The 18,494-nt window shown below is 38.4% G+C and overlaps 1 protein-coding gene across 1 annotated transcript; it reads left to right on the top strand.

The window, feature by feature from the left end:
* The first annotated feature begins 15,235 nt into the window (after positions 1-15,235).
* Positions 15,236-17,979, top strand: LOC103445116 (cysteine protease RD19A). Its single transcript, XM_008384095.4, has 4 exons — positions 15,236-16,018; positions 16,125-16,244; positions 17,042-17,288; positions 17,451-17,979. Exons 1-4 carry the CDS (start codon positions 15,560-15,562, stop codon positions 17,732-17,734), a joined length of 1,110 nt encoding a protein of 369 aa, XP_008382317.3. The 5' UTR covers positions 15,236-15,559; the 3' UTR covers positions 17,735-17,979.
* Positions 17,980-18,494: the final 515 nt, after the last annotated feature.

Below are 18,494 nucleotides of genomic sequence, written 5' to 3'. Positions count from 1 at the left end.
GAAAGATGTGGCGTTTGACTTCAACGAGGAGTGTGAGAAGGCGTTCAATCACCTCAAAGAAATGCTAACTTCGGCCCCTATCATAGTTCCACCGGATTGGAGCTTTCCTTTTGAGCTTATGTGTGATGCTTCCGATTATGCATTAGGAGCTGTTTTGGGGCAAATGAAGGAAAAGAGGCCGCATGTTATCTATTATGCCTCTCGGACTTTAAATGATGCACAATTGAATTATTCTACCACTGAAAAAGAACTTCTTGTTGTTGTATTTGCTTTAGATAAATTCCGTTCTTATTTGCTTGGTACTAAAGTTATTATTTATACTGACCATGCAGCATTGAAGTATTTGTTCACCAAGAAGGAAGCCAAACCACGACTCATTCGTTGGATGCTTCTTCTCCAAGAGTTCGATATCGAAATCCGGGATAAGAAGGGAAGTGAAAACGTGGTGGCTGACCACTTGAGCCGTATGGTGCATGAGGAGGATGCCGTGCCTATCATAGAGACATTCCCAGATGAGCAACTGATGTCCGTCAAGGTAAGTGAACCGTGGTATGCTGATTTGGTGAATTATTTGGTGTCTAAACATGTTCCTAGTGAATTACTTAAACACCAATGTGATAAATTGAAGAAAGAGGCACGGTTTTATGTGTGGGATGACCCGTATTTATGGAAATATTGCCCTGACCAAGTTATACGTAGGTGTGTGCACGATTCTGAGTTTAATGCTATTCTAACCTTTTGTCACACTTATGCTTGTGGGGGACACTTTGGCACTCAAAGAACAGCACTTAAGGTGTTAGAATGTGGTTTCTATTGGCCTACCATCTTTAGGGATGCTAGAACATTTTGCATGTCTTGTGATAGATGCCAAAGAACGGGCAATATTGGTCCTAAACAACAAATGCCGCAAACCCCCATTTTTAGTGTTGAAATCTTTGATGTTTGGGGTATTGATTTTATATATTTCTTGCTGTGGACTATGTGTCGAAATGGGTGGAAGCAAAAGCCACCCGAACTAATGATTCTCGAGTGGTTGCAGATTTTGTGAAAACTAACATTTTTGCAAGGTTTGGAATGCCACGAGTGCTAATCAGTGATGGAGGTTCCCATTTTTGTAATCGAACCATCGAGGCGTTGCTCAAGAAATACAATGTCACGCATAAGGTGGCCACACCTTATCATCCTCAAACGAGCGGGCAAGCCGAGGTTTCAAATAGGGAAATCAAGCAGATTCTTGAGAAGACCGTGGGGCCTACAAGGAAGGATTGGAATTTGCGCTTAAACGATGCATTGTGGGCGTATCGCACTGCCTACAAAACCCCCATTGGGATGTCACCTTTTCGACTCATCTATGGGAAGCCATGCCATCTTCCTGTCGAGTTAGAGCATCATGCACATTGGGCCGTCAAAACGTTCAATTTGGACCTTAATGCCGCATGTTTACATAGAAAGCTTCAATTGTGTGAACTTGATGAAATCTGAAATGAAGCATATGAGAATGCCCGGATTTACAAGGAGAAAACGAAGGCATTCCATGACAAGATTATTCGTGCCAAGACGTTCTCTATTGGGCAGAAAGTGTTGTTGTTCAATTCTCGCCTTCGGTTGTTTCCGGGTAAGTTGCGTTCCAAATGGGTTGGTCCTTTTATTGTCACTAATGTTTTCCCTCATGGTGCAGTGCAAATCAAAAGTTCAAGGACGCAGCAAGAATTCAAAGTGAATGGGCATCGATTGAAGCCCTATTACGAGATGTTTGAGGAGCATGTCGTGGAGGAGGTACCCCTCCATGCCGTGGAACCTAGTCAAGCTTAAACGGAGGTACCGTCCGGCTGAAAGACGTTAAAGCAAGCGCTTCTTGGGAGGCAACCCATGTGTTGAAACACGAGAAGAAGGAACTTTCACTCCAAACCCAGATTTGCGTCCCTAACCTATCTCTTTATTGCTATTACTTTGCCATTTGTGTTATGTTTGCTAGTTGTGTTAGTTGATTGTTTTTGTGTTAATCTATGTTTAAAACATTGAGGACAATGTTTGGTTTAAGTGTGGGGGGGGGTAAACAAGCTATTTTTGCATGAAATTCGTGGGATTTTATCACCTATCACTTCACATGTTGTTTCTCACTGTTTTAAAGTGTTTTTAGTGTTTTAATGTGTTTTAGTGTTATATAACAGAAAACCCTAGAAAAATTCGAAAAAGTTTGAAAAATACCAAAAAGAGTCGTTTTTGAGTCATTTTTGTGTTTTAGGGTACCTTCCAACACAATGATGAGGATTTGGTTTTTAATTGCATAACTGTTGAAGTAAGTTACAATCATGGATGAAAGTTTGATATGCTCTTTGGTTTATGCTTAGTTGTGATTCATGAATTCACATGTAATCAAAAGAAAAATTAGTTTTTGTAACATGCTTGAAGGAAGAAACTCAAACTAACGCTACAACCCTGAGAGACTTGAGCTTTTAACGTTCTTTGGAGAGTTAATAATCTGTGCATTTGTTGTCTTCTAAAGTCGTTGCATGATCTCATTATTCTTTGCTTGGTTACTACTTAGAAGGCGTTTCATCATTTAGTTCCAAATACTAGAACTCATGCCCGTTTCATTCAAAGCATAAAATTGATTCGCATAACACATAACAAGATGAAGTTGTTAGTAAACCAAGAACCAAATAGCCGCACCCCATGTTCATTTGTTTTGTAGGTTTAAGCCCCGTTGAGCCTTGTTTAGCCTTTGTTCTTTGTTAACCCACGTTATCCTTACCTAGCCTAGAATAGGACCATCCATGCCTTTGTTCTTAAAGCATAGTGAACATGACTTAGAATGAATTCCTTTTGATTATTCTTGTGCAGAAAAACAAGTGTGGGGGAAAGAATTTATGTGTGGGAATTTGTGCCAAAAGCAAGAATTGGGTACGAAAAAAAAAAAAATTATGGCAAAGAGGTCAAAATAAGAAAGAACTCACAAGTGTTGGTTGTTGAAGAAAGGGTCCAAAAAGTTAAATTAGACCCTAAATATTGTGTATTTCACCCCCTTGTGTGTCTAAGTGATTTTCTGCACACAAAAGTGAATTCTAAGTGTCAAATTCATTACTTGTTTGCTATCGCTTTAAGAACTTTTGTTTATCCTTAACCTTTCTTTGTTAGCCAATACCCCTTAGCCCCGTTACAATCCTTAACTTCTATCTTGAGTGTTATGTATTTGAATATGTGGAGTTTGGGATTGGTTTGAGCATATGGTGTCCCAGGTTCTCGCATCTAAGTAGTAGCGTTCCATTCATGAGATCATATCTATAAATGCTTAATCATTCCAGAAAAGTGCTTCTTTTATAACATGTGTGAGTGTTCGTTTCCATGTTTACATCAATCTTCTCACATATACTTAGTATAGGGAGTGTAGTTAGAAAATCTGTGTGAAAATAAGAGTGTATCCAGTAAGGAATTGAGTGGATTCTCTAAGGCATGTTACTACGTCCATAATGTTGTTTTAAACGATTAAATGTGAGCTAGTGAATGGTAACTATGATTAAGTATATGCTCAAGAGTAGGGATGACTAAAATCTGTGGGAATAATGATCTTTGGCATGTTATGTATCGTTGGAAATCCCTGTAGCAAATGTTGGAAGGTTAGGTTATGTTTTGTTTGTTTTATTTTGCTTGAGGACTAGCAAAAGCTAAGTGTGGGGGAAATTGATAGGAGCATATTTATACGACTTAGTTAGCTTGTTTTCTTGCTTTTAATTAGCTAAACTATGATAATTATAGTGTTTAAAGTTATTTTCGTGCAATTTCAGGTTTTAGTGTCAAAGTATGCAAAAAGAAGCAATTTGGAACATTCTAGAGCATTTTTGGGCCAAGATTGGATTGTGCAAGCATGGAGGCATGAGGATGGACGAATTTGAAGACAAAAGAGACTATGAACATGCTAAAAATCTGGTGAAACAAATACAAGTTGCAAGAAGGGATAAATTTCTAGAAGGATTGACCAAAACTTCACTCAAAACCAAGAAATTCTTCAATGCCGTGGGCATTGATTCACTTTCACCAGAAATTTGAGTGATGATGCAATGCTTAAATCACCATGACATGTGAGTGGATGATGCAATGCTTAACTCACCATGACATGTATTCATGGATGACTCAATACCTAACCCACCAACAATTCCCACTCTTTGCCTTGCTCACCTACTCAATTCCACCAGAATTTTGTGTTAAACAAGTCCATCCTTTTCCTATAAATACCATGGCAGCAACCTCATTCAAATCATCCAGAAATTAACCATTCTCCAAGCCTTCCCTTGCCTCTCCCTACATATCTAAACCTTCCCCATCCATTCCTCCATATAACCAACCATTCAACCACCATAACCACCTTGTGCCGCCACCATTGAAGGAGAGGAGGAGTAGTGCCGTGCTTATGCAATCTGCAACTATTAGAGTGTTTGGAATTCTTTCTTCTTTTAATTCTATGTTCATGTTTAATTTAACTTGCTGTTCAATTATGTTAAACATGTGGAACTAATTTCTTTTTAGTTAGAGGCAAATTTGAAGCCATGGACATATGTTGGTTATGATTTGTTTTACTCCAGTTATGAATTCATGAACTTTAGATGTGGTTTACTTTTCTGTTTTGATTAAGAACTTGTTTATGTATGTGGGTTGAGGGTCGACACTTAATTTGCATGCCTAAACTTGATGCTAGGATATAAGGGAATTTCACCTAATCGTTATGAACTTATATTCATGAGTAGTAAAGATCGCTATTCACGATTGTGTTTAAGTAAACCCTAGGCTAGATTAACATGCGTATTCCATAGTTATGAATGCCTAGTCAATGTTTATGATTTCCGTTGAACTTAATGATCTTTGTTGAATGTCTCTATCATGCGTATTCCATAGTTAGGGACTTTGATAAGGAATAATTTGGTTGTAATGCGTATTCCATTCAATCCAATGAATCTAGGGAAATCTAAGAGTTAATTTAAGCGGACCTAATTAACTTGGAACATTGTCATTCATCGTTTGTTGAAGTCATAACTGGGAATCAAATTATATGCATATGTTCATGTGTGGATAAGGAACCCTCTAACTAGTTTCTCATCATTCTATTTCATCACAATCTGTTTTGTTTTAAGTTTATTTTCAAAGTTTAAAGTTTTAAAGTTCAATTTTCGTCAAAACAAAACCCCTTGCTTTTAAGTCTTGCTTTTAGAGTCAAAACTTGTTTCCTTTAAATCTTTTGAGTCTTTTAAAGTTATATTTTCGTCCAAATCACTTGTTAGGTCTAGAATTGAATCTTTTTTATTGTTATTTGTTGTTTTGAGTGTTTTAAGTTAGTTTTGAGTTTATAGAGTCTAGTTTAGTGTTTTTGAGTCTTATATTTGTTGATTAGCATCCCTAGTTAATCCCCGGTCTAGAACGATCCCTACTTACATCATTACTACAATTGTCATCAATAGGGTTTAATTTGTGTGTCAAGTAATTTTCACATCAGCAAGCACCAGATCAAAGCACACCAACTCAAAACATCGCAACAAAGTGCTACAAAGGGAGACTGAAGCTTGGAAGTTGGAGGAAGTCAGAGGAGAGACAGTAAAGGGGAGAGAAGAAGGCAAATCGGCCAATAAACCCAGGGAAGAAAACGGCGAAAGGAAGAGGAGAAAGAGAAGGAGAAAGAAACAAAAGAAAACCCACCGATCCCAGCCGTAGCTAGGACCGGCGGCGCCGGAATTGAACGCGATGGAGAAATACTCACACAGATCGGTGAGAATAAACCTCACACAGAGGGAAGGTCTCTCACGGAGAGAGAAAGGAAGTTATTCTATCATTTGTCAAAACAAAAAAATTGCAATTTAGTTGTATCCATATAGTTTGGTTAAATTCAAAATAAGTACTCAAACAAAAAAAAAATTAGAAGAACATTATGTAAACAATTCATCATCCATCGTTGATGTGCGCAAATTTATTATTGTACGTCTCGCAAACGTAATTTAATCACAGATGTAAACGATTTTTGTCATAATCAATTGTTGGCATAAAAAAAAACAAACCTCTTTACAAAAATATTTGCGATTAGGATTTTAAAATTCTAGAGTAGGCAATTAGAATTTTAATGGGGCTTAAGTAAGTGTATCAAATCTAGGTGTAGTAGAAAGTTACAATTTGATAGGATATTATGAAATTGTAGATTTTGGTGGATTTTATAATAGAAAATATACATGTTGAACGCTATGAACAATCCACCCTCTCCCAAAGATTTCATTAGATTCTCCTCCCTTCCATACCCTTTCTCTCCATGCAAAGCTCCATAGCCGCGAAAGCTTGCATGCTTCCCCAGAGTTCAAGCTCCATAGAAGCAGGGATGGTGATAGCTTGGGTGTCACACCCGAAGATACTTTCAGGATCGACATGTGGCAGCAGAAAGTAGTGGTACAATAACATATAGAGTGAACTGGGACGCATACATAATATACACCAAATATTTAGTGGAAACGGAATTAAAAGAAGGGTAACAAACCCCACTATCTAGTGCACTGCATACACCAACTACACCTCTTGAAATCCTCTTCATTAACCACTACTAGTACTGTGTAAGAAAACAATCCTACATACATCGTAGGAACGGTGCACCAGGCAAAGCAAAAATCCGAATAAGCTGCAAGGCTTATTTGAGTGACAGTAAAACGACATATGTGATTAAAAAGTCAATCCAGGTGTAAAATATTTCACAAATCCTTTGTATATAAAAGGTAACCTCACTCACAAATTCTATTTCCTATCTCGTATATTTCACAAATCCTTTGTATAACAAAGCACAACGTTCCACATTCTAGACGTACTCATGGAGTTGGATAGAAAGGGCACACAAGATAAGAAATAGGCTTCCAGATGCACTCTATAGAACCATGTGATGAACGGTTCTAGACACACTCAATGGAACCGAATAGAATGTTGGGATCCTAACGCACTTAATGGCATTCATACATAGAGTATTAGCAAGATGCCAGACGCACTCAATGAATAAAAAAGAAAGGTAAGTCCCTAGAGATTTAAGATCCACACATGAAATCAAAGAGAAAGTATTTTAGGATACTAGTCCTCTACTAGCCTTCTCAGTTCACAAGTCTTTCAAACATGCATATAAATATACATTTCACAAAGTAGATCGATGATTGTGTAACAAAACAATTATAAATCCATGCTACATCCACAAAGTATATAACACAAGAATTTTAATATGCAAAATAGTTTATCACATAATATTAAAATCACACACCTTGAGTCTTATGCACTTCCAGAATCAACAATTGAATCGTCATGCAAAATGATGTGCACGTCACTAAGACATCACGTGTTCGTGATGAGCCGACAATGCTCTGATAGAACCTAATATTGTACATGAAACTCCACTTGAATCTTATCAAGATTGACACGCAAAATAAGGCACAATGCTACTTGTATGTAAAGGAGACAAACGTCAACTAAGAAAGACACATCAGGGTGATGAGCTAGCTAAGCTCCATCAAGCCTCAAGAATAGCCTATTCCAATTTCACAAAAATCCAACATTCGGATTGTCGTTAATTACTAAAATCGAATGACGGTACAATTAACTCAAAATTTAAATAATTGAACCATCGCATTGAGTTTCAATAAACCGATATTGGATATGGGCTCAAGGCATCGACAATATCTCCCTATCTAAAATCCATATCATTTGAACTTTTCCCACGCATCGTCTCGTGCGGTGATTTTTTTATGAACGAAAACTCAGTTTTCTGTCCAACTCCAAATCCTATCAAATTTTACATATGGGCACATCTCAACATGGAGAAGAAAAATTATACATGTGCTGACCTTAAGAAGTGGCTGGCAAAGCCTCGGTGCCCAAAACTTCTGAGGCTTATCGCACCATTGTTAAAGGTCCGATGATTGATATGAAAGATGGGTTTTTCTCACGGGGACGAGGATTACACAACACAAGTGGTGTGCCACCACGTGCTTTGCCTGAAATGACGATTACGTAACATAATGTTTTAGGGTGTCCAGTGCTTACGAGCTAAATTATGTCATCTACAGTGGTAATAGGGTGAAGGGAATCAACTGGGATCGATGATATGAATCCAAAGCCAACAGCCTCATTGTTGTTGGTGGTAGGAATCAAAATTTACGGCAAGGTCTGGTTAGTGACCCGCAAGTTGACTTGTTACCCAATTCCAACCTATTAGAGAAAACCTTGGCTAAAGCCTAAAACGTTTCATTTTTGGAAAGCTAGGTTTTTGTTGTAAAGGTGACTAGATGGCTGGCCACTAATTTGCTTTTCACTATGTTGCTTGTGACTTGCTTCTATAAAAGCAAGTCTTATGGAACACAACAAAACTAAGAGAGAAGTGAGAGACTCATGGGAGAGATAGGAAGGAAGAGAGGAAGAGAGAAACAAGAGAAAGAGGAGAGGAGATAATAGAGAGAGTTATCATTGTACTCCTATTATTCCAAATTATAATGAAAGCACTACTGCTGCCCCGAGGACGTACTCCAGTCACACTGACTGTAGAGGAACCTCGTAAATTTTGTGTCTTGTTTCATTTATTCCATTGCACCCACCGTCGATTTTACAACACGTTATCAACACAAGAAGCTCTAATGTCAGTAGAAAGCATAACGCCATAAATCCGGTGAAGCATTACCTACCTCTCACCTCTGCTAGCCAATATATCACATAATAAAAGGTATGTCCATTTTCTGTCTCTCCCACTGCGCCTGAAGCGCCTCACCAAATTCCAGTGATAATTGAAATTTGCAACGACCTGAAGTCGTCACGAGATGAGAAAACTCGTACTTGACAACTAGTTTCCAGAGATCCAGAAGAATCTCATCAGACTTAGAAACCCAGATCGCGTCGTTTTTTATGGATCTCAAGAACTCCATGAATACTCGGTTGTCTGAGATGGTGATGGCAAGACTGACTCCACATAGGCCTCCCTCTCTTGTACCTCCATCAACTCCGCTGTCATATATGTCCCTATAGGGAAGTTATTGCTTTGCGACGCCATGCTCTCTGGGTCATGCAAGAACAACGTTAGTCTCTGGTTGCCTTATAAGATTGAATTGGCTCTGTGTGACCTCCACAACAACCCAGATGGCCCTGGGTTTGAGACTCGTACAGACAGACAAATAAGAAAAAGGAAGGAGGGATTATGGAATGGTGTTTCAAGCACCGTGAGAAAAAGAATTGGAAAAGTGGAATTTTTGGACAAAGATTTCTAATGATGCATCTGCACCATTCTGAAAAGAAAAAAAAAATAAAATAAGCACAATTTGGATGGGTGCCCCGACAGAAGTGAAGGGAGGAATATAATAAAACAAAAAGGGGAAAAAGCCAAAAGGCTTTGAATGGTGCATGTGATCTTTATTAATATTGGGTGTGCGCATGTGTGTGAATAGGATTATGAGGGAAATAATACACAAAGTACCCACAACATTTCTCTAAAGATTTCTGGAACCACCATTCTGAAAAGAAAAATATATATATTTCATGTTATTGTTATTTATGTGAATGGTGTTGGCTTAAAGCACTTTCACAAGTTCTATTTACTTTAAAGCAATTTATTTATCACGGACGGTTTTACCGCCTACTGCTTTAAGTTTTGATTTATGCGAATGGTGTTGGTTTAAAATCCTTTCACAAGTTCTATTTACTTTAAAGCAATTTATTTATCATGGATGGTTTTACCGCCTACTGCTTTAAGTTTTGATTTATGTGAATGGTGTTGGTTCAAAATCCTTTCATAAGTTCTATTTACTTTAAAGCAATTTATTTACCATGGACGGTTTTACAGCCTACTGCTTTAAGTTTTGATTTATGTGAATGATGCTGAATTAAAGCCCTTGTCACAAGATTTATTTACTTAAATGCAATTTATTTACTATGGCTGGATTTACCACCTATTGCTTTAATTTATTTATTGTACTTAGCTTTTGTTACGATAAGTATATATAGGGCCCAAACTTCCTTGATCAGATCAAAACCTGAAGTTTCTTGATCCTCATCATATAAAATGATTGGAAGTTTCATCACCCAAAAAGATCAGGTATGAAGTCCCTTGATCCTGAAGATCAGGACATGAAATTCCTTGATGAGTACCGTAAGTTTGAAATGCCGCAGTGCCTCAACTTAATTGTAATAAAGGACATAAGAGTCTCAGTCTACAGACTATTTAATAAGGACCAAAAGTTCCTTATGTCCATACTCAAAATGGTTTAGCAGAAGTATTTATTAAGAGGATGAAATTGATTACCCGCGCTCTACTCATGAAAACGAAATTGCCAGTTTTGACATGAGGACATGTCATTTTACATAATTCACTATTAAGTCTGGTTGAGACCAGTTGCCAACCATCGATATTTCTCAATACAACTCGTATTTAGGCACCAGCCAAACATTACACATTTACGAGTTTTTTGTTGTGTTATCTATATGCCTATTGCACTACCACAACGTACTGAAATAAGGCATCATCGCTGATTGGGCATTGATGTTGATCACCATCTATCATTCAATATTTAGAACCCTTGACTAGGGATATGTTTACCTCATGGTTTGCGGAATGTCATTTTGATAAGACAATTTTCCCGCCGTTAGGGGGAGAAAATATCATTCCAAAATAACGATAAGAAAATATCATTCCAGAATAATGATGAGAAAAAACCATTCCAGAAGAACAAAGAGAATTTGTCTTATGATTCACGAAGCAATCAATGAGAAAATGAAGTAAGAATAATTGAATGATGCAACGAAAGTGATATACTTGCTGCAAATGTGCCTACAAGAATTGATGTCCCTATTGGACAAAATTATGATGCAGTAAATGATTTATCTGTTGCACGCCTGAGGTGTGGCAGACCCTTAGACACAAAAGGTTCATTCATTCGAAAGAAGAAGAATATGGCACTACTAAACTATTGTATTCCCGAAGCATAACTGTTGCATGCCAGAAGCATGACAGTCACCGCATGGATACACGTCCCAGAAAGGACGATCCGCGGACATGGGAATATTGATGTCTCATGCATGAAGCATGATAAACGTATAGGTTCCAATGACTCAACTCCAGGAAGTGGAGATTAAAATCCAAGCTCTATAACTCTCAAGAAGAGGTTATGATCCGCATTCTCTAAATTACGACTATCCTAGAAGAGATAGTGTAATACCCTTGAAGAGGCAATAGATATCCAAAGAAATAAAAAGCTTGTATGCATGCGTATGCACATGAGAATATGGGATCATAGATTGATGATAACCAATGGTAATTTTGGTTTTTATAAGTAGCTACTAAATTCATCAATGAGCTATGTTGATATTGAGTCCCGTTCTTTTTCGTCAACAAAATTTATTGGCCAAAATGGAGAAAGGCAATTCCATTACAATTTTGTAAGAACGTAGAAAAATGGACCTATATACTTGAATATAATACAAATAGCCAAAAGATGTTTAACTAAGGAGGTTACATTGGGCATTTGTAATATAGTGAAATACACTTACATGATATGACACAAGGTATTGAAACCTGAACTTATACTCTTGTAAACAAGTTCATATGAATGGAGAATTATATACGAAGGGTTGTGAGTTGCCCACATCATATCTCCATAAGTAAATCCCTCAAGTATACATGGGAGCAAATTGCTCTGTATAAATTCCAAAGGAAAATGTATCATGAAGTGTAGAAAATCCTTGAATGATTCAAATTGCTTGAAGTAAACCCCGGAAGGGTAAAGCATAAAATATGTATTCAATACCAATGGATTATGTAAATTGCCTTAGTGAGTACTATCATGATGATATTGTTCCAACATACTAAAATCTCTTGCAAGAAGTTGATGCTATTAAATTGAGACTCCTGAAAAGTCAAGAAAGATTATAAATTGTTGAGAGAAATATTGTATCGAGCTGCAGATCGAACAATCTACCAATACGAATCTTATCCATGATGTTTATGATATTAAAGAACCATATGGATTGAAGATTATGAGTTGAATACTCAAATGATGTAGACACTAAGAATGATCATTTATCTTCGTGAGGGTAAAGATAAATTAATGTTTGGTCTAGAAGTACCACATCTTAGTGAAGTATATGCTTTGTTGTATTTGGCACAACTGAATGAAATAAAGCTTATCTATTAATATCTCCGAGAAATTACAGATATGTGCGTACACATGAGTTAAAACAAACAAACATGATGGAGCCTTCACAAAGGTTTCTCATGTGAAGCCTCAGTACTCGGAAGTATCCCAGAAGAGGGAGGCACTGGAGATTGATCATGTGGCACCCTGGTACTTGGCAAAACACCAGAAGGGGAAGGCATCAGTTGCTTTTGAAATCTAGCAACAAACCTCTGGTGATCACTTTGAATCCGACTTTCGGATTCTTGCAGCTGATGGAGCTTTCTTTTCATGCTCGTTGAGTAATTATTTGCAAGCACGTGTAACACTCTATTCTCGTGCTTAAGCCCTTTGATCTCTTGTTTAAGACTTGCCACCTCAGCCATCAATGATTCAACTTGGCGAGTTTGAGCAAGTAGGCGTTGGCCCATATTGAATACAGAGCCCGCACACTGAACAATGAGAGTTAAAAAGTCTTGAACGGCCGACTCATCAGACCGTTTTGAAATGATCATGTTATCCTTTGGAGTGAGAAGATTCCTAGCTACCACAGTAGCGGTTACGTTATTCTTCATCACAGAGTCCCAACCGTAAGAGGACCATTAGAAGATAAGAAGGATGGGCGCCATATATTATCCTGACGCTGCTCGTCTGTATCACTCCTAAGACTCAAATCTAAGCAAATGTTAGATGGGCAAGTCATTTTCAGAAATGATGAAGGAAAAAAGAGGTCAAGTAAAATTTCAGAAGTGCAAGAAGGAAGAAATTTCTACAGGCAGCAACTTTCTGAGCATACTCTTGAACACAATTTATGTCTCTATAAAAGAAGAGGCAACAGAGCCACTTGTTTAGAGATCGAAGAGGCACCGCTATCCTAATTTCAAAAGCCAGATTTTCCTGAATAAAGTTCGTTGGCATTTTTCAAACACAATCTCAGCTTTTTTTTATATCGCATGCAACTTTGTCAAATCGCGTGCAACTTTGTCAAAGATCTCTGACAAAGTTGTAAATCTTACTGTTCTAATTACACCACAGTTGCTGACAAGAGTAAAGGCACATCACCACTACTTGCTATTGAAAAATCTCTATATATGTCGATATCTGTTCTTCATAACAAGGCAGACCTGCAAGAATACCTAACTCTTCCTCATCTCTGAGAATACATCTTCAACAAAGCATCTCGAAATACTCAGTTTTCTTCCTCTCCAATAATACCTCTTCAAAACAAGTCACACCAGAGCAAGAGTATCTCATATCTTCAGGGATGAAAGCAAGAGTATCTCATATCATGCAATCTCTATGTCCTTTCCTTTATCCGTGTTCTTACTTGCAAAGACAAGGATAAAGAAAGCAATATGTCGGAACCTCCACTCAAACTCCTGGTAAGGAACCGACTGCCTGGAACCTTTCTTGATTGCTTACCTAGTATTGCTCTCGTGTAGCCATCTTCAACTGTTGTTGGAACTGGGTCTCCAGTCACCAAGAAGTGATGAACCATCCAAGTGCAAGGGTTGCATTCCACTCCTGCATCAGAGGGCAAATACTGCAGGAGAATATGCCACACACGCATGGGGGAAAACCAGGGAAAATACTACTTAAACAAGGATAGCAAGTAAGGTAAGTGAAAATAATACATTGAAGTATGTGGAGACAAACGCAATAAACACGTGCTGATTCATCCCCGACAAAACCGAAGATCACTTGCCACTTTAATCTCCTCATGGTCCACTTTCATTCAAGATCAAACCTCGAAGCCCTTTAAGAAATCACAAGTCCGATTCAAGATCAAGTGTCCACCACCCTTGAATCAAATTCCGCTCCAGATAAAATGAGTAAATTCAGACCTTTGGAGTAAGTCTAGCAGAAGGCCCTCCAACCCAGTTTAAGAACAGGCTTGTAGAAAGTTAACAACAAGTAAATCATTTATTTTGGCAACTCTTCTCGCTAAGAGACTGAAGCAAGATGATCAACAATCAGCCTAATGATTTGAAATCAGGGGGTGATATTCATCAGGGGGAGCATTCAAAACAGATCAAGATTTTAACGAGTCAATTGAAGACTTGTGGTTATCCAATGGGGGGTGTTGTAAAGGTGACTAGATGGCTAGCCACTAATTTGCTTTTCACTATGTTGCTTGTGACTTGCTTCTATAAAAGCAAGTCTTATGGAACACAACAAAACTAAGAGAGAAGTGAGAGACTCACGGGAGAGATAGGAAGGAAGAGAGGAAGAGAGAAAAGAGAGAGAGAGAGGAGAGGAGATAATAGAGAGAGTTATCTTTGTATTCCTATTATTCCAAATTATAATGAAAGCACTACTACTGCCCCGAGGACGTACTCCAGTCACACTGACTGTAGAGGAACCTCGTAAATTTTGTGTCTTGTTTCATTTAATCCACTGCACCTATCGTCGATTTTACAACAGTTTTCTGATTTTTGAAGTAAACTTTCTATTTATATTAAATCTTGGTCAAAAAGACCAAAATGCCTTGCAACTTAAAAACACTTCTAAATTCTTTGTTCTTACTTCGAATTAAACGTCGTTTCTGCCTACGTGCTCATGAAATCAAGTTGTATTATTTATTATAAACCACCTCCAAACACCAACTTTAAATTTAAAATGACTAAAATGCCTTTGAAATTGTTTTCACAAAACTGTAAAATAGATAATAATTTTTAAGACGGGTTTGTCCTTAAAATATAAGATTTTTTTTTGTCAAACTATAAATTTTGTTAGATTAGTCGCCAACGAGGTTTGAACCCTCACCTTCATGTAAGAACTCAACATATTTCCACTATTGCAGTAAATGGTCACTTGCATAAAAAATTTATTTGAATGCATAACAAAAAAGTCTATGGAAATACATCAAAATTCACCAAAAAAAAAAAACTCCATCGTCAAAAGTCCATTTAAATTATATAAATCCTATCAAATTTACCACTAAAAAATTCTTTTGAAATCTTCCTAAATTCTAATTCGATTACACATCTTTGCCTTAATATGTTTCTTGTTATTTTCGCCAACAAGAAAACAAAACAAAGCAAACACAATATCCATCCTTCCAATCAAATTTCAAAACCGAACAAGCAATGACATTATCCAACTACCCTTCCACTCCAACACTCCACCCTCGCCACGTGCCTCCTTCCGATTCGCCCGCACATTACCCACTCCCGTAAGCAAACGCCCCCCAAAAGTATCTCCTACACCGCACTCCTACAATTGATCAATTGCCGCACATCAAAACCGTCGATTTAACCGCAATGAACTTTTTAAAGGCTGTGATATATTTGAACCTAAACCCAAAAGTACAGGATTAAACCCCTCCGAGGTCTTCGTCGACTTTATAATGCAAACCAAACTCTTGAGGCTCAGAGCTACCAATCAGCCTCTGCTGTTCAACAATGGAACGCATTCTCTCTCTCCTCGTCACCTTCTCTCTCCTGATCGTCTCGCGTGCGCAATCGGATGGTGCAGATCCTCTGATCAGGCAAGTGGTGGACGGCGGCGATGAGTACCACCACCACCACCACGACGCTCTCGGAGCCGAGCACCACTTCTCGCTCTTCAAGCACAAATACGGCAAATCGTACGCCAGCAAGGAGGAGCACGACTACAGGTTCGACGTGTTCAAGGCCAACCTCCGCCGCGCCGCGCGCCACCAGCGTCTCGACCCGTCGGCTCAGCACGGCGTGACTCGGTTCTCCGATATGACACCCGCCGAGTTCCGGAAAAGTCAACTCGGTCTCAGAGGGTTGAAGCTGCCCACCGACGCAACCGAGGCTCCGATTCTCCCGACAGAGAATCTGCCTGAGGATTTTGATTGGAGAGAGCATGGAGCTGTCACCGCCGTGAAAAATCAGGTATTTTATTGATTTAATTTCCAAAAATAGTAATTTTTTGGTAATTTAATTATAAGGTATTTGTTTATTGATTGGGAAATTTAGGGGTTTTTTTTTTGGAAATTAGGGTTCGTGCGGATCCTGCTGGAGTTTCAGTACTACAGGAGCGTTGGAAGGTGCACACTTTCTAGCAACTGGAGAGCTTGTGAGCCTCAGCGAGCAGCAGCTTGTCGATTGCGATCATGAGGTTTGACCTTTTCTTGCTCTTTTCTGGTTTTGTTGATTTGTATATATTTTGGGGATTTGGATTGGTTGAATTGTTTAATTTGATTGGCAGTTGTCTCAGAATGTTTGTTACAATTGTTTTGTTCAAATGATGTGTGTATGTGGTGATGCCCACATGTAATCTGGACGAGGATAAATAGTTATCTTCCTCAATTTCTACTTTGTCTTTGTCTGTGTTTGTCTGTCAGTGCTGAAAGACACAAACTTGAACTTTTTGCTTGCATTTATAACATTACCCTCTGTGTTTACATGTTCCTAATTCTCCAGACATGTCAAAAGGAAAATGGAAATGGTCGGAACTTGTAAGGAATTAGTGAAAATCGTGGACATAGTTTATAAGTTGCAGGAGAAATGGTCTGTGTGTTGTGATTGTTATATCTGCTGTTTTGTATAGGGTGTGGTTACGGATGTTAATTAGTAAATCAGAATTGATGCCGGGTTCTGGTTATATAAAAGGTTAAGTGATTGTTATTTGCTTGTTGTGTAGAAAGATTTGGAACAGAATTGGTTCTTGTTTTTAATGAGCGCCGATGACATGTTTGCGCTGCCACTCATGAAGCGCCATTTTCATTCTAAGTGTGTTGCAATTCAGTTGTTAATCTTTGATAATACATTAGCAATGCATGTCGAATGGTGTTATCAAGTTCTTTTTTAGCAATAGAACTGCTCGACTTTTGCAGTCATTCTATGATGACTCCTACAAAATGGTGTTTCCCTTGATTTGCTGTTTCTTACGCGTTCTTTCTGAACATTGTGCAGTGTGATCCAGAGGAGGCAGGTTCATGTGACTCCGGGTGCAACGGTGGACTCATGAACAGTGCCTTTGAGTACACACTCAAAGCTGGTGGACTAATGAAGGAAGAGGATTATCCATACACTGGTACTGATCGTGGAACCTGCAAATTTGACAAGAGCAAAATTGCTGCATCAGTTTCCAATTTCAGCGTCATCTCCCTTGATGAAGACCAAATTGCTGCAAACCTTGTCAAAAATGGCCCTCTTGCTGGTAATTACCTTTAAAAATATGTGATTTTGATTCTTCCTTTGTTTCTGTTAAAAAAATTATTTGTTATTTGTATCTCCCTTGAGAGCGTTGCTTCTTCTCAAATGTGGTATAAGCTCTAATAGGATTGGCTGGTGCTAATAATTTTACATTGCTCGAATGCAGTGGCTATTAATGCGGTGTTCATGCAAACATATGTTGGTGGAGTGTCATGCCCCTACATATGCTCAAAGCGGTTGGATCACGGAGTGTTACTCGTAGGTTATGGTGCAGCTGGGTATTCTCCCATCAGATTGAAGGAGAAGCCATACTGGATTATTAAGAACTCATGGGGAGAGAACTGGGGAGAGAGTGGATTCTACAAAATCTGCAGGGGCCGAAACATCTGTGGCGTGGACTCCATGGTCTCGACTGTTGCTGCAGCTTCGGTTAAGACCAACTCAGAGTAGTAGGGTTCAACCCTAACTTACAATAGCAGTTCTGTTTAATGTATATACAGTTGTGGTGATATTTATCGGGCAAACTCCAGTTGTTTGCTGTCTTCTGTCGGGCTTGCTAAACAAATGACCAAACAAACATAACACCCCATGTATCTTATAATTCTCGGTGTTTGCCCGAACAGCTTAAATGTCCATTTTTATGTCTTGTTAATGCAAGTTCTTCGAAATATTATATAGATTATGGAGTATGGTTATTGCTTTAGCAACAACATAAGTCGTCCCGTATCAAGTCTGAAACTTTTGTTCTTGTCAGAAATGCTGAAACTCTATAGAATGTATAAAATAAAACCGTGGGTTAACATCAATTAAATTAATACTTTAATTTCCTAATGTAAATAAAAAATGCTAGTGAAAACAAAAGCATAAAATAAAAAAAAAGGGGATCCTTTTAAATCATTATTGTCGAATGAATAGAAAAATCTCATGAATTATATGTTAAACGCTCAAAATTGTAAGGTATGAAATAAATGATACACGATATATGTGGTTCACCTCTCAAAATTGGACTACATCCACCTTAGTCTATATATAAATATTTGTGTTATGACCGAGTCAACTTAGGAGTCCTCCCCAGATGGAAGGGTCCAACCCCCTTTCTTTACATAAGAGCAAGTCCATCGGGAGTGGATTGCCCGGCACCCAGCACCCAAAATAGGCTGGCCCCCAGCCTAATAGGCTGGCACCCAGCCCAAGCCAGGCAAGAGACCAA

Source organism: Malus domestica, chromosome 05 (assembly GCF_042453785.1).
Source record: "Malus domestica chromosome 05, GDT2T_hap1".
NCBI lineage: Eukaryota > Viridiplantae > Streptophyta > Magnoliopsida > Rosales > Rosaceae > Malus > Malus domestica.
Note: the sequence above shows the minus strand (reverse complement) of the source record. Positions and strands in the feature narration are given on the sequence as shown.

Excerpts from the sequence above, each read along its gene's own strand:
- LOC103445116 (XM_008384095.4), top strand. The coding sequence starts at position 15,560 with ATGGAACGCATTCTCTCTCTCCTCGTCACCTTCTCTCTCCTGATCGTC. Across the intron at positions 16,019-16,124 it reads TCACCGCCGTGAAAAATCAG|GGTTCGTGCGGATCCTGCTG; the intron begins GTATTTTATTGA and ends TTTGGAAATTAG. Across the intron at positions 16,245-17,041 it reads TTGTCGATTGCGATCATGAG|TGTGATCCAGAGGAGGCAGG; the intron begins GTTTGACCTTTT and ends AACATTGTGCAG.